This window comes from Meles meles, chromosome 11 (genome assembly GCF_922984935.1).
Source record: "Meles meles chromosome 11, mMelMel3.1 paternal haplotype, whole genome shotgun sequence".
Classification (NCBI taxonomy): domain Eukaryota; kingdom Metazoa; phylum Chordata; class Mammalia; order Carnivora; family Mustelidae; genus Meles; species Meles meles.
Genome location: NC_060076.1, coordinates 12,984,864 through 12,998,313, shown reverse-complemented (window position 1 = coordinate 12,998,313; position 13,450 = coordinate 12,984,864). Strand labels below are relative to the sequence as shown.

General features: G+C 55.8%; 1 protein-coding gene across 9 annotated transcripts in view; it reads left to right on the top strand.

Moving 5' to 3' along the window:
- LOC123952790 (DAB2 interacting protein) overlaps positions 1-13,450 on the top strand; it is a 186,478-nt gene that overhangs the window by 137,233 nt on the left and 35,795 nt on the right. Inside the window, exons 1-2 of one of the 9 annotated variants that reach the window (XM_046022295.1) lie at positions 9,317-9,471; positions 10,322-10,386. The exons of 5 other annotated variants lie outside the window; for them this stretch is intronic. Coding sequence is in view for 1 of the 4 variants with exons in the window: in XM_046022293.1 (XP_045878249.1) it covers positions 3,515-3,684 (170 nt within the window). In the remaining 3 variants the exon portion in view is untranslated. Of the gene's footprint in view, positions 1-2,674; positions 2,697-2,724; positions 3,685-9,315; positions 9,472-10,321; positions 10,387-13,450 lie in introns of those variants that run through there. 3 more of the 9 variants (XM_046022297.1, XM_046022293.1, XM_046022294.1) reach the window with 3 other exon arrangements.

The window sequence follows — 13,450 nt, the reverse complement described above, 5'->3', positions numbered from 1 at the left end:
CCAAGGAGGGTCAGACAGGGCAGTCAGTAGGACCCCCGGGGGAGAGGGATGCTGCGTGCTGCAGGCCGGGAATTCAGGAAGAGGAACGGGTGATTTCATACTTCCTGTGCCTGGGGACACTGGGAAAGCCTTCCCGCAGGTGGGGACAATTAAGCTGGGTCTGAAAATTTGAATGAGAATTAGGAGTAGGGGGAGGAGGGGTGAGATCAGCGGGGAGCAAAGGTGTGGCCTGGAGGAAGGGCAGGGCAGGCCTGGGACAGTGAAAAAGGAGAGCCTGTGGCTGGTTGCTCCTGTGAGGGTGAGGAGTGCCTCAGTGGGTAGGTGGGGCCAAGTGATCGCGGCGGCCTGGTTCTCCCAAGGTGCTGGAACCGGGCAGGAGTGACTGGATCCTGGCAGCCTCCGGAATTCCCCCAGCTATCTGTGGCCAAGTCAGTGTGTGTTCTGTACTTTCACATATTGTTCAAGTTGACTCTGAAAGGAGCTTACAGGAGGTTATGTAGCCCTCTGAGCTAAGGCTGGAAGGGTATGGAGGAGGGAGCTTATTCAAGGTCAAGCAGCTGGTGAGTGTGGGAGCCTGAAGTGGGATGTACATTTTCTGACCCCAAATACAGGTTTCTTTCTTATTCTTATCTTATTTTTTAAAATTGAAGTATAGTTGATGGACAATATTATATTGGTTTTAGGTGCACTACAGGATGATTTGATAGTTACATACGTTATGCAAAAACTTGTTTCTTTTTAGCTTTTGACCCCCTCCTGTGGTAGCTGTCATATTGAGAAGCCGCTGTCCTAGGGACCTGTTCTGTAGAACAAAAGCTTAAAACTGGGAGGACCCATCAGCAGGGTGGCTTCATGCTGGCGGGGGGGGGTAATCTGGGAAGGCCTCCAGGAGAAAGGGGTTGTTAGAATTGGAGAGGGAGTCTGAGGGGACCAGATGGGTAGTAGGTGCAGATGATCGTCTGCTTTCAGATGAAGCTGGGTCAACTTGTGCAAGTGACCAAGCTTCTCTGGACTTGATTTCTTCATCTGTAAAGGGGTCACAGTATTGGCCTCGCCTGTTTGTTGCCAGACTGAGCTCAAGTAGGAGGTCATGTAGGGCCTGCACCTAGTGGAGGTGCTTTGGAAATGTTCTCTGGCCCTCCTTCCAGTCGCCAGGGGCTGGCTTCTGCCCTAAGACATCTCTCTCCCTCTGCTTATAGCCTCACTTCTCCCCTCTTCTGAAATTTCCCCTAGGACATTGGGATCTTGGGCTTGGAGCCCTCTGGGCTGTGGGTGTGGGTGGATGGAGATGTTGGGGGCTGCAGGCCTTCTCCACCAGTGGTCAGGGTCACCATTGCCTAAATGGAGCTGAGCCCAAGTGAGGACAGTGCAGGGGATGGAGTGAATTACAGACTTCCCAGTTTGGGGGTTGCTTTGGGGCCACAGTCAGGCCTCTTCACCAGCCTTTCGTGCTCCAGCCAGAGTCCTGGCTGCCTGCACACAGTAGGTGCTAGACAGTCTGGCACTTGATAGGAACTCAGATGTTTGCCGAGGGACTCCAGGCTGAAAGCACCGTGAGCTGAACAGGGGCTTGTGATGTCTCTGGATATAGAAGCCAAGGAGTAGGCAGGACCCCCAGCAAGGGCTGTATACTCTCCCCCACCTCCACTTCTCTATCCATATTTACATGGCGGAATTGGATGCTGTTATCTCATTGTCTCAGAAGGCTGTGCGGCAGCCAAGCCAGTGGAGGCTTCTGGGTGCTGGGCCCCAGCTTGATTAACCCTCAGGGTGGTGGCTATAAGAGAAGGTGTTCCCTATGTGTGGCAGAGGCTCACTATGTAGCCAGCTCAAGTGGAATGGAAAAGGGGTGACTCCAGGCCAAAATGTTGAGTTGATTGGGTGTGCCCTTCCCAGAGCGATTTGTGTTTTGGTGTGACCTGAAGATGAGTCTCTGCGCCAGAGGGTGGGGTGGCACTTGGGCCCGTGGGTCGGACTGGGTCTGCCTGCCCCCATAGCCTTCCCAAACCTGGGCAGCTGACCTTGCTCACCCAAGCGCCTCCTGGTAGTGAAACCTACTCCTGTCATCGTGGCCCCATCCAGGATGTGGGTGTGTAGGTGCTTCCCTACAGGAGATGAACGGGTGGGAGAGGGAACTTGAACTCCGGACTGCTGCCCGGTGCTTCCTCACTGCGCAGGGGTCTGCGCCAGTGACTTGGGTGAGCAAATCCCTGACTGTGCCGGTACCTCCGCCTTCGTTCACACTTTAGAAATGTTTGAATGGAAGTGCGAGGTGACGGGAGTGCGAAAGCTCCGGGCTGCGGCTCCTAGCCAGGGAGCCCGGGTGTGGCCTCCGCGGCTGCGGCGGATCTGGGGCGGATCTGGCGGGGGCAGCTGGGCGGGAGGGCGCAGCGGCCGGGCGGGAGCGGAAAGCCGTTGCAGCTGCGGACAGCTGGCCGCGCCGACCGGCGCCGCTGCGGGGCCTGGGAAGGGCGGGACGTGCGGCTCCCAGTGGGCAGGCTCCTGGGCCCGGGACTGGGGGCGGGGCCGGCGGCTGGGGGCGGAGCCGGTAGCTTCCGGCCTGGGGGAATGGGGCGTGGAGCCGCCCGAAGGAATGCGCCGGGAGCGGCTGGTGGAGAGGCGCTTTGGCGCGTCCCCCGAGTTACCTCGCTCAGCTTCCCGAGCTGTGACAGGTCTGTGACAGGCCAGCCAGTAAGGTACCGAAAGATATTCCTCAGCACATGTGCCACTGCCTGCTTTGTGCCAGACACTGCTCGGAGGTGTTCGGGCTTACCAGGGTGAACAGGTCCCTGTTCTTACAAAACTTTCCTACGGTGAGAGAGAGAACAAGATGATTTAAGATCAGGGCTACGAGGAAAATGAAGCCGGGGTGTAACTTGGGGGTTGGGGTGGAAGTTACGCCTTTAGCTAGAGTGGCCAGGGACAGCCTCTCCCAGGACACTTGATATGAGACTTGATATGAGACCGGAATGAGGCGAAACCAGACTTGTCTAGAGCCAGAGCCGCTCAGAGGGAATAGCAAGTGCAAAGGCCCAGAGGCGGGACTGGGGCAAGATATGACCCGGGGCGGAGTCAGCGCTTCATGGGAGGAGCCTGCAACGGACCTCTCTGGCCGAGGTTCCTCCAGCTTCCTGGACCCAGAGCTTGGCGCCAGGTCTGCACCCTTACCCCGTGCTCTGGGAGGAAGACTTGCCCGTGGCTGGAAGCAATTGTTGGTTTTCAGGAGTCTTTCCAGACTTCTTGGATGTTGTGCCATGTGGTTACCTGTATGGAAGACTGTAATTTTCCACTTGTTCTCTGAAGGACCCGGAAATCTCTAGATGTTGTCACTGCTGTGTGTGTTGTTTTTTTTTTTTTTAAGTCATTTTTGAAATTTCAACTTGGAAGACAGATTCAGCATGTGCTTTGCGGGAAGGGGAGGCACGCCTGAACACACCTCTTAGATGCTGGCCGGAGCTGAGAGGTCCCCCCGATCTGGCTGGGAGAGGCACTTGGCTGCAGGCCATTCTCAGGAATGGGCCTCTGTGGCCTCGGACTCCTTGGTGACAACCTTGGCAAAATTCTGGGCCGGGCCAAAGCACCAGCTCTGTGGAGACCCGGTCAACCTCGCAAACCAGATCTGGCTCCCAGGCTCCCAGTGCGCAGACCGGGGTCATTTGAGAGAACTGCGATTCCACTGCCAAGGTCTGTGGGGGCCTCCGTGGGAGGAAAGGGGCACAGGAAACTTCCTCCCTGGTGGGTGGGCACGGATCCAGCTGGAAGGTGTGGGGCTCTTTCTCCAAGGAGGCCCAGCCCTGGGATATCCCCCTCACCTGGGTCCAGGGCCTCCTTGGTGTGCCGAGGAGGTCTACAACAGCACCCCTTTCTCTTATCTCTGACTGGCCCACAGGCACTGAATGGGAGGCTTCCCCAAGGGCTTGGGAAGAGTGAAGGTGGGGCCAGGGTTGCTAGGCTGGCTCCTCTCCTGGGACTCAGAAGCTCTTCTGAGGGAGCATCAAGTCTGGGTGGCAGGGTACAGAGAGGCCCAGGAGCACAGGACCAAGGAGGCCAAAGCAGGAAGACTCGGGTGCCTGGAAGGTAACCTAGGCCCAGGGAACTGGCAGGGTTGCCAAGGTGGGCTGTGAGAAGTGGGCTTTGACCCCAAGCTGCCTGGTGAGGAGTCAGTGAGGGCCCCCGGCGGCTGTTCCCTTAGCCTGGGGCTCCCAGCAGGCCTCTTGGAGACAGATTTAATAATCCTAGCCTGTCTCTCCGGCGGTTAGTGTTGCAGGAGAGAAGCTTTAGTCCTAAAACTTTTATTGATCAAGACACTAATAAAAAGTAAAAGGTTTTTTGGAGTAAGTTTTTTGTTTTTTGTTTTTTTTTTTCCTTTTTTTCTACTGGATCAAAGAACATCAGAGCTCTAAAACGCAAATCTGTTCTCCTTCCTCTCCCTAGATTTGGGGCTGGGGGTGGGATTTGGCCTTGTTCAGATTTCCCCTCTTCAGGAAGTCTTGCCTGACTGCACTGGCCTTGTGGTCATTCCTCTGTTTTCCAGCAGTTCACCGGAGCTGCCATTGCGAATCTGGTCTGTTCCCCAGAAGGGTCGAGGGTAGGGCATACAGAAGCCTGAGACCCCGAGGGCAGTGAAGGGCATCTGCGCTAGGAGATGGTGAAGGCTTGCTCTTGACTTCTCAGGCTTTTTTTTCAAGATTTTTAAAATTTATTTCACAGACAGAGATCACAACTAGGCAGAGAGGCAGGCAGAGAGAGAGGGTGAAGCAGGCTCCCCGCTGAGCACAGAGACCAATGCCGGGCTTGATCCTAGGATCCTGAGATCATGACCTGAGCCGAAGGCAGGGGCTTAACCCACTGAGCCACCTAGGCGCCCCCACTTCTCAGGCTTTTTGGGTTTGGTTCAAAATTTTGCTGCCTTGTTCTTCATTTCATAAACACTTCTTGAGCTCCAACACCCTGCCGTAGCCTCCCTTAGGACGCAGAAATAGAAGACGCGGCCGTGGCCTTGCAGAGCTTGGCTTCTCTCAGGAGAGACAGATGCTCGTAAATAAGCGGGAAAGCAGAGTAATTCCAGATTGGGGAAAGTTGTCCTCCTGAAATGTAAGTCAAGGATGTTTGTCTCCTCTGTTCGGCACCTTGTTTCCCAGTGCCTAAAATAGTGCCTGGCACGTAGTTTGCACTAAATAAATATTTGCTGGCTGAATGAGCCAAACACTATGAAGGAAACAAGTGTCTCAGTGGGGAGTAATGGGGTGTGGCAGGACCTGTGATAGCTATCCAGGGACTATCGGTGGGGAACAACTGAGCTCCAGACGCTGGCGCTTCCCTGAGGCCTTTCCCTGGCGGAGGTGACAGGAGAACGCCCACCGAGGCAGCAGCGAGTACAAAGTCCCCAAGGCGGGAAAGCAGAAGCTGCGGGGGTGGGTGGGGGTTGGGTTTGGTGGATGAGGTTAGAGGGTAGGCACCTGCCTACTTCTTCCACTTGGGGAGGAGTGTGGATTTATTCAGAGTGCTGTAGGGAGTATTGGAGGAGTTTCTCACCCCAGCGTTAGATAATCCGATTTACATTTCTGTACTGTCCCTCTGGCTCCCTGGTGGGGGTGGGAGTGAGGCTGCAGGCTGGGGCGAGCAAGGGAGATGTTAGGGGGTAGCAGGTTTTGCTGATGGATTGGATCCTGAAGGCTGGGGTGGGGGGTTGTCCTGTCTCCTGAGTCTTCACTTTGGACATTTCGGACTTGAGATTCCTTGAGGCGTCCAAGAGAAGATGTCAGCCCAGCATGTCATGTGTGAGTCTGGAGCTCAGAGGAGGGGAGGGCTAGGGATAGAACTCGGAGGGGCCTTGAGCACACTAGAGTTGATGAAAGCAAAGGAACAGATGAAATTCCCAAAGCAAAGGTGTTCTACTGAAAGGGCGTGCCGGGTTAGAGCCTGAGCCGCTCCAAATCCCCCCAACCCAGGGAAGGGGCCGAGGTAGCAGGAAAGGAGATGGGAGAACCTTAGGTGGTGGAGGCAGGGAGGGAGGAGGAACACCAGAGGGTCTGGTGGCCTGGGTTTCAGGGAGGGTGTGGGCTGTCTTGTGTCAGTAAAGAGAGGATAGAAACTATGGTTGGCCTTGGCCCCATGAAGGCGCTTGGGGACCATGGGGAGAACCACTGGGGTCAGGACAAGTGAGTTGGATAGTAGAGGAGGAGGCAGTGGTGTCAGGGAAGGGCAGGAAGCACCAGCCAATCCGGGAAGCAGGGGAGGATCGGGGAAGGGCTCAGACCCTCCTCTCTCTTCTTTGGGTTTGCCAGGGTCTTGCCCATTCATCTCAACCCTGTGCCCCATCCAAATCCTCTGAGCAGAATCCTTGGAGGCTGATACAGAGGGCTGGAGGGGTGCCGTAAGGTGCTCTTGAACCCCTGTCTGGGCTCCTCTCTCCCTTTCTCAACAGAGCTTGCTCACTGCCCTGTAATGGCTCACTTTTTCTGGTTCGTGGGAGCACCTGATCCCCGTTCTTCCCATCTCCCTACTTCGTCTCTCTCTGGGTCCAAGGCCCCTAGAGAAGATCATTGTGGAACTGGGTTTGCTTGGAGAGTCTTTCCTTCTTTGTCAGAGCACGCTAGACTTCATTTACACTGGTAACTTTACTCTGGAGGAAAGCTCCTTTGTGTGTTGGGCATCCAGAGAAGTTTGAGGTCTTTTTCAGGGTATTTTGGTGGCCAGAACCTGGACCTCCCCCAAGGCATGGATGGCTGTATGGGGAGTTTAGAATGTGTTTGGCTTGTGGGTGGACAGAATAGGGTTGGGGACAACCTAAGTTCTAATGGTCCACAGATGGGGGTTCTCAGAAACTGTCAAATGAATGACACTCAGATATTTGCGTCTTTGGGCTCCCAGATTGTTTGGTTAAATGCTTCCTCTGCTGGTTAAGCAGTGTTTTCACATCTGTTATCTGCAGGGGGTGTTTCTTCATTTCATACCTGAAGAAACTGGCCCAGGAAAGTGAAAGGTTGTGCCCGGAGGTCACAGTTGCTAAGTAACATCACCAGAATTGCACTCCAAGCCTGCAGACCCCCCCCCCCCACCCAGTGAGGCTGCTCATGGGACCAGCCTTGGGGGTGTGGAGCGGTTGGTGGTGCAGGGTGCTGGATCTCCTCTTGCCCCTTGGGAGCAGTGGCCATTTGCTGTGCCGCTGTAGGGCATTCCTCCTGACCACCTGTTTACTGTGGCAGTCCAGACCCTCCCTTCCCTGGCTCCAGGCTCCAGGAAGATAGGATGAGGCAGCCTTGAACCGGGTCAAGGCTTGGGGGGTCCCCAGTTTCTGGGAGGCTGTTTGTATATGGCATGTGTGGCTGCTGCAGAAAACCCCACAGGAAAGCCAGCTCAGCTGCACAGCATCCCGGGGGAGACAACCAAGCAGGACAGGGCCTGCCACCTCACTGGGGACTGGGGAGACTGAGGAGACTCAGAGATGGCAGGGGTGGGGCTGGGCTGCCCCTGGAGGGGTGGCTCTTGTGCTCCCTCCCCATGGGCCAGGTGCCTCTGCACTCTTGCTCCCCTCCTCCTACCCAGCAGATCCCAGTTAGCCTGGGGTAGTGTCTGGGGCTGGTGCAGGACAGAGGCAGGCTCTTTCCAGGTTTCTAAGGATTTGGGCCACAGCACCCCACCCCCACCCCTGCCACCCCACTGTCTCCATGGCTTTCTGGCCTGGATGCTTCTTGGGGAGGGCAGGCACCTGGGAAGAGCTCAGAGTGGTCTTGCGTTGTAGTCCCTGAGGGTTCCAGGTGGATCCCCCCGCTTTACAGAGGCATCTGAGGACCTAAGGAAGAAGTGACTTGTTCAGGGTCACAACCCAGTAAGCTGGTTTCCTACTTTGTCTCCCAGCATATCATGGGGGCAACCTCCTGCAGCCTAGCTTATCTGGCTGCTCTTTTTCAAGTGCTCGCTCTGACCTGGGCCTTGTTCCGTAACTCCTCAGTTCCTCATAGCCACCCCGCTGGGGGGTTAAGTACTGTTATTGCCCATTTTACAGAGAGGGGCTTGTCTTCGACCACCTGGGTTGCAAGTGACAAGTGACATGGCCCACATGTGAACTCAGTCTGTTCTTAACCAGCAGCCTACCCAGCTTCAAACTTATGTGATTGCCGGGTTCTCTAGAATCAGAAACAGAAACAAAATGGTCAACCTTTGAAGGACCTGGCCCTCGCAGAGTTAGGCCCAAGGACACTGCCTGGCCTTGGCCGTTCTCATGGAGGATGGCCAGACACCCCAGATGCCGGGAAACAGTCCACCTCTCTTGGAGTGTTTGTTAGACCAGGTACCAAGGTGCAGGCTGTAAGTCTCTCCTTTCCTCACCTCTGTCCACTCCTGTTCTAGCAGCTCGGCAGGCCCTGCCTACCCTTGGAGCCTCAGGGCCTCTGGAGAGCACTCAGCCCTGCAGCCCTGCCTCCTCCATGCTCTGGGACAGTGGAAGGGCTTCAGCTGCTGAGCTTGGGAGGATGGCTCGCCTCACCTGTCCCTTCCTCTGGCCATACAGCCTTTCCAGAAAGCGATGAGGGCCTGAGTGTCAAGCAGTCCTCCTGCAGGGCTGCAGACCTGCCTCTTCTCTCTCCTTTTCCTGTATCTCACTCTTGCGTAGTATCTGCCCGTTTCCTGCTGTGTTGTGTCCAGGCGTGATTCCCAGTTGTTTCATCTGTAAGGGTGAAACAATAGAAGAGACCCCACAGGGTTTTGAGACCCAAACTGAAAGCCCAGTGGCTGGGCACCTGCAACAAGTGAGTCCCCATCTACCCTCCACATTCTCCCTGTGAAGGAAGGATGCTCGTGGGTGTGGAACAGGTGGGGCCTGTGGGTCAGGGTGGGGAAAGCGGGCCTCCAGAGGGGGCAGGTGGGAGCCAGAAGCCTGGCTTCCTCATCTGTGAGATGGGGTGTGGGGACACGTGCCTGTGGAGGGCTGTGAGCAGTGCTAGGAAGTGCTGAGCACTGTGTCCGCCCCGTACTGAGTGCCAAAGAGCCTGAGTGCCAAAGAGCCGTGCTTTCTGCTCTTCCTGCTTCAGAGGTAGCTGTGTTTGGGGGTGCGGGGCGCTCTTCGGGTGAAACTTGAATTTTTACTGTTGTGTATTTTGTCTAGATTTCCTGAGAAGCCCAAGCCCTCCATTCTGATCATGACTTTGGGGGAGTTTTTTTGGGTTTTGCTGTTTTGTCTCCTACACTGAAAAAGGGATCTGTGCCTTTAAGGCCCCAGCAGCCCTGCGTGGGACACTGGCCCTTTAAAAGCACATTACAGAGAGTTGGAACTTAGCCTTTGTTTAACTAGCAGTGATTAGTCCCAGCGGACAGGGCTGGAGTGGTATGTCTAGGACCAGACTGGAGTGCTGCGGACTGGCTGGGCCCACTGGGGGACAGCAGGCTGACCGGTGGCTGGCCTGGCCCCTTGCTTTCCCTGGCCTGGTGATCCTGGTGGCTTGGGGACCCTGGTGGCCGTGCTGAGGGATGGTAAGTGGCCTGATTGTTCTGATCTGCCTGAGCAGAGGCTGGAATGTGGGCGGCTGCCAGCCCCAGGGCTCCTGACCAGCCTCCTGGGCCCAGGGATCCCCAGTGAGATAGGTGGGAGCAGGCTGGTAGGGAGGGGTTGTCACAGGTACTCAGTCTTGGGAGGGACTCGGTAGTTCTCCAGAGATGGTGTCTCTGCAGACATCTCCCGCCTGCCCAGAATGTGAAAACAGTTAGATTAGCCCCGCCAAAAAGCGAAAAACTGAGAAGTGTTGCTGCTGGTTTTAGTTTTTACAGCCAAGCCTTGATGGCCTACCCCTTTGAGAACCAGGAAAGGCTAGGAATGGCCGAAAAGTTTTCTGAGCTGAGGATCTTGGCCTTTGCTCTGGGTGGCCCAACCCTGGGCTGGACTGGGTGGGGCTGCGCTGGGGTTTGGGGGCCATGTCATCTCCACCCCAGCTCCCGAGCCCCCCAGCAGGGCTTTTTTATATTCCTCCCCTCCCTTCCTGGATCTGTTCCCTGATCCCTGGGCCTGCGGGCGGTGGAAGATCAGGAAGGGTGCTCCGGACCTGGAGTGTGTTCCGCTCCCGCGTACACATCTGAAACGGTGTTAGGAGCCGGGTCACTGTGATGTGGCGGCCTTTCCTGGGGAAGTACCTCTGTCTCTAGGGAAGGCAGAGATCCAGCTTGTTAGCGGAGGGCTTGTGAGGAATAAATGAGCCAGTGCCGTGAAGCGCCAAGCGCTAGGCCGGGTGCATTCCAGCCTTGGTCCCAGCCACCCTCACTGCCGTTTCCGGGGGCTGGTGGTGGATCCGACTCCTACCAGAAGGGTGTCCTTCTCACCATTTTCCAGACAGGGTCACACCGGAGGTGACAAAGGCAGAGCTCGGCGTACAGGTCTGGCGACCCAGAATTTCTGTAAGTTCTCTGAAAGCTGGTGCATGGGCTCACATGATTTCTGTAGTTTTGGTGAAGCCAGAGGCTTTGACAAGCAGTGAAGATAGTTTAGAGCTGGAGGCCAAATGCTAGGCCTCCAGCTCTGCCCCGTACCTGGGAGTGGTGACCCTGGACAAGCTGCTGGACCACTCCTTGCCTCCATGTCCCAGTGTCTGGGGGGTGAGGTGCATGGGTCAAACCTTGGAGGGCGTTCTCGGTTTTGCTGGGGCACATGTCATGGAGGTAGGGGGTCTTTGAGCCAGGATTCATGGATAAAGCTGCTGGGTTGGAACCCACCTGGGATGCTGTATTTAAAAGTGTATGGCCTTATTGGTTGGAATCCCATGGGCCAGGTGGTGAATGACAGATTGGGCTCGTTTATCCTAGAGGCAGCCAGTATGGGGGGTTGGTGGGGAGAGTTGGTAAGCTCTCAGGGTCTGGCATACTGTCTGGGCTTGGGAAGCCCCTTAAGGTCTCGAGCCTCAGTTTCCTTAACTGTAGTTAGGAGGCTGGGTTTTATGAGCATCAGAAGCCCACATTTAGTGGACCCATTACACTTCCCAGGTGTGAGATGTCATTGGTGAGGCAGGCACTGTAGAGTCACAGATGGCTGTGGTTTACGGTCACTAGGAGCAGCAGGAACTCAGCAGCTACACCCCACTTTCCTTTGACGTCTAGATTCCTGCCTTTGTTGGTGGCCTGGGAACCTGCGGCTCACTGGCGGCCACCCTCTCCTGCTAGTTTGCTGCTGTTGAATGACCCAGGCTGTCTCCCACTAGTTACAGTCTGGGAAGCAGAGCTCTGATGTCCTGCTGAGACTCCCAGATACCAGGCTTGGGGATGACTAGGGAGCGCGGGTCCCAAGGCCTCCAGGCTCAGTGTCGGCATATTGGAGGCACCTGGTAGCTCTCTGCTGGGGTGCTGGATTAACTCGAACCGGGAATGGGGGACATAATGAGGTTCGTGAGCATGAGGAGCCTCCAGCAGGCTCTGGCAGGAGGAAAGGGCAGCCCATTTGTCAGGTAAAGAGGCCGAGGTGCAGGAGAGGCCAACTTGAGAACTCTGCTCTCTTGGCCCAGTGCCTGTTCCCATCTTCGACTCTTGTCTCCCTGAGATCACACAGCCGCTCTGTCCCAAATTGTGGCTGGAATTAAAAAGACAGCAGGACTGGAGATGAACACTGGGGCTGGAACCTAGGGTGTTTGGTCTGTGTTTGTTCCCAGATGTGTCTGTCCATCTCTCCTCAAATGGGGGCTTGAGGTGCCCACTTAAAATGACAACACTCTCAATCTTGCTATTGGGGGTGGTATGTGGAATGGCCAAGGTTCTCTGGGCTCAGATGGCAGAGAGGTTCTTCAAGAGCCTCCATACAGGGGGGCCGGACAGGTCCTGCATGCTGGGCAGAGTGAGAAGCGTCTTGGAAATAACTGTGTGCCCAGGGAGAAGCCAGGAACCTCCAGAGCAGTGCTGCTGGGTAGGGAAGGGGCGCAGTGTCCAGGCAAAGGCAGAACCAGGGCTGATCATAGGGCTCACTGCGTGTCAGAGGTGGTGTCATCCCCATTTTGCAGATGACAGACGGAGACATATGGAGTAATTAATGTGACCAAAGTCCCAGAGGTTTATTCTCAACCTGTGTTTGTTTTTAAGGAAGGAGTCCTCTCCACATTGACCAGTCATCAGCCAGCACAGTGCCGGGACCTGGGGCTGTGTTGACAAGGGCCTGGTCCTTGGTTGAGACAGGAAGCTTGGTGACCAGGGACGGGGAAGACAGTCCACACATAGCTTTGTCACCCTGACGTGAACAGCCTGCACAGAACAGGAGGGGACATGGCATGGCCCTTGGGTGTTAGGAGAGGAGAAGGTCCTGCCTCTGTCCCCACCTCCCGTTTCTTGGAGGGGCCACCTGAACCTAGGAGGACTTCCCAGAGGTGAAGAGCTGGGAGGAATTAGATAAGCCAGAGGGAAAAGTGGCTTTCTTGGGAGACGGAAGTCCTTGGTTTTCAGTTCATTTGTTTTTTTTTATTTCATCATCTTTCACCCCACTTGGGTCATGAGTCCCCAGGGCCTGAGGCAGCTGTTGGCGGTATTTATGGTTGCTGCCCCAGGGGGTGACGGGGTTGCTGGGGAACCAGTCAGAAACCAGTCCCACACTCAGTGGTGTGATCCGTGGGACCAAGGGGATGGATGGGTGCGTTCATGTATGTGAGAAGGAGGGGCTACAGACTGAGCCTGCAGGGTGGGAGCAGCTCGGTGAGGGCCTTGAACCATTCTCGAGAGTTGTCCCAGTGGAGAAGGTGGAAGGGCGTCCGGCAGGGGCCCAGCGTGTGCGCGGTGGGTTGCTGTCTGGGTCCTGGCGGTCCTGTAGTGCCAGGCTTGCCGCACACGAGGCTGGGGGCAGTGCTCCTGGGGCTGGGAGTGGGGGGCTTAAGGTTTAGGGGTGTCACCCTCCTTAATCTTTCTGAGTGCCCTGGCCAGGCTCTTGGCTGTTTCTCCTGTAGAGCAGCGAGGGGGCCGGAGAGCTGCCCCCACTCCGAAGCAGGAGGGGCACTCGGCCCTCAACTCACTTTCGATTTGTCCAGATCTCATCCCATTCAACGAGTGTTCCTCAGATTCTCTTCTTTTAAAATTCAGGGCACTTCGCTGTTCTACTGAGGTTTATGAATGTTTAAAAACTGCTTTGCGGTCCCCAAAGTAATTTGACAAGTCTGACAGCTATTGATTAAAAACCCGAAATTATTCAGGCTGCAGGATGACTTGGGGGATTAGGTGGAAAGTTTTTTTGTTTCTTCTCACTGTGTGTGCCCCTTGCCCCCCGACCCCCCCCCCCAAGACACAAGAGGTGGGAGGTAAATGTGTTCCCGAATGTTTTTTGAAAACTCCATTAGGCTGCGGAATAGCACTGGAAAGGGTGGGGATGGGGATCACCCCTCACGTCCCCCGTCTGGGCTCCGGCTCCGCGGCAGGCAGCAGTGAGGTGCGCTGGGAAGGCGCTGGAGGTGGTGGCGGCCGGGGGAGGCAGTGTGCTCTTTTGTGTCTGGTCTCTTGG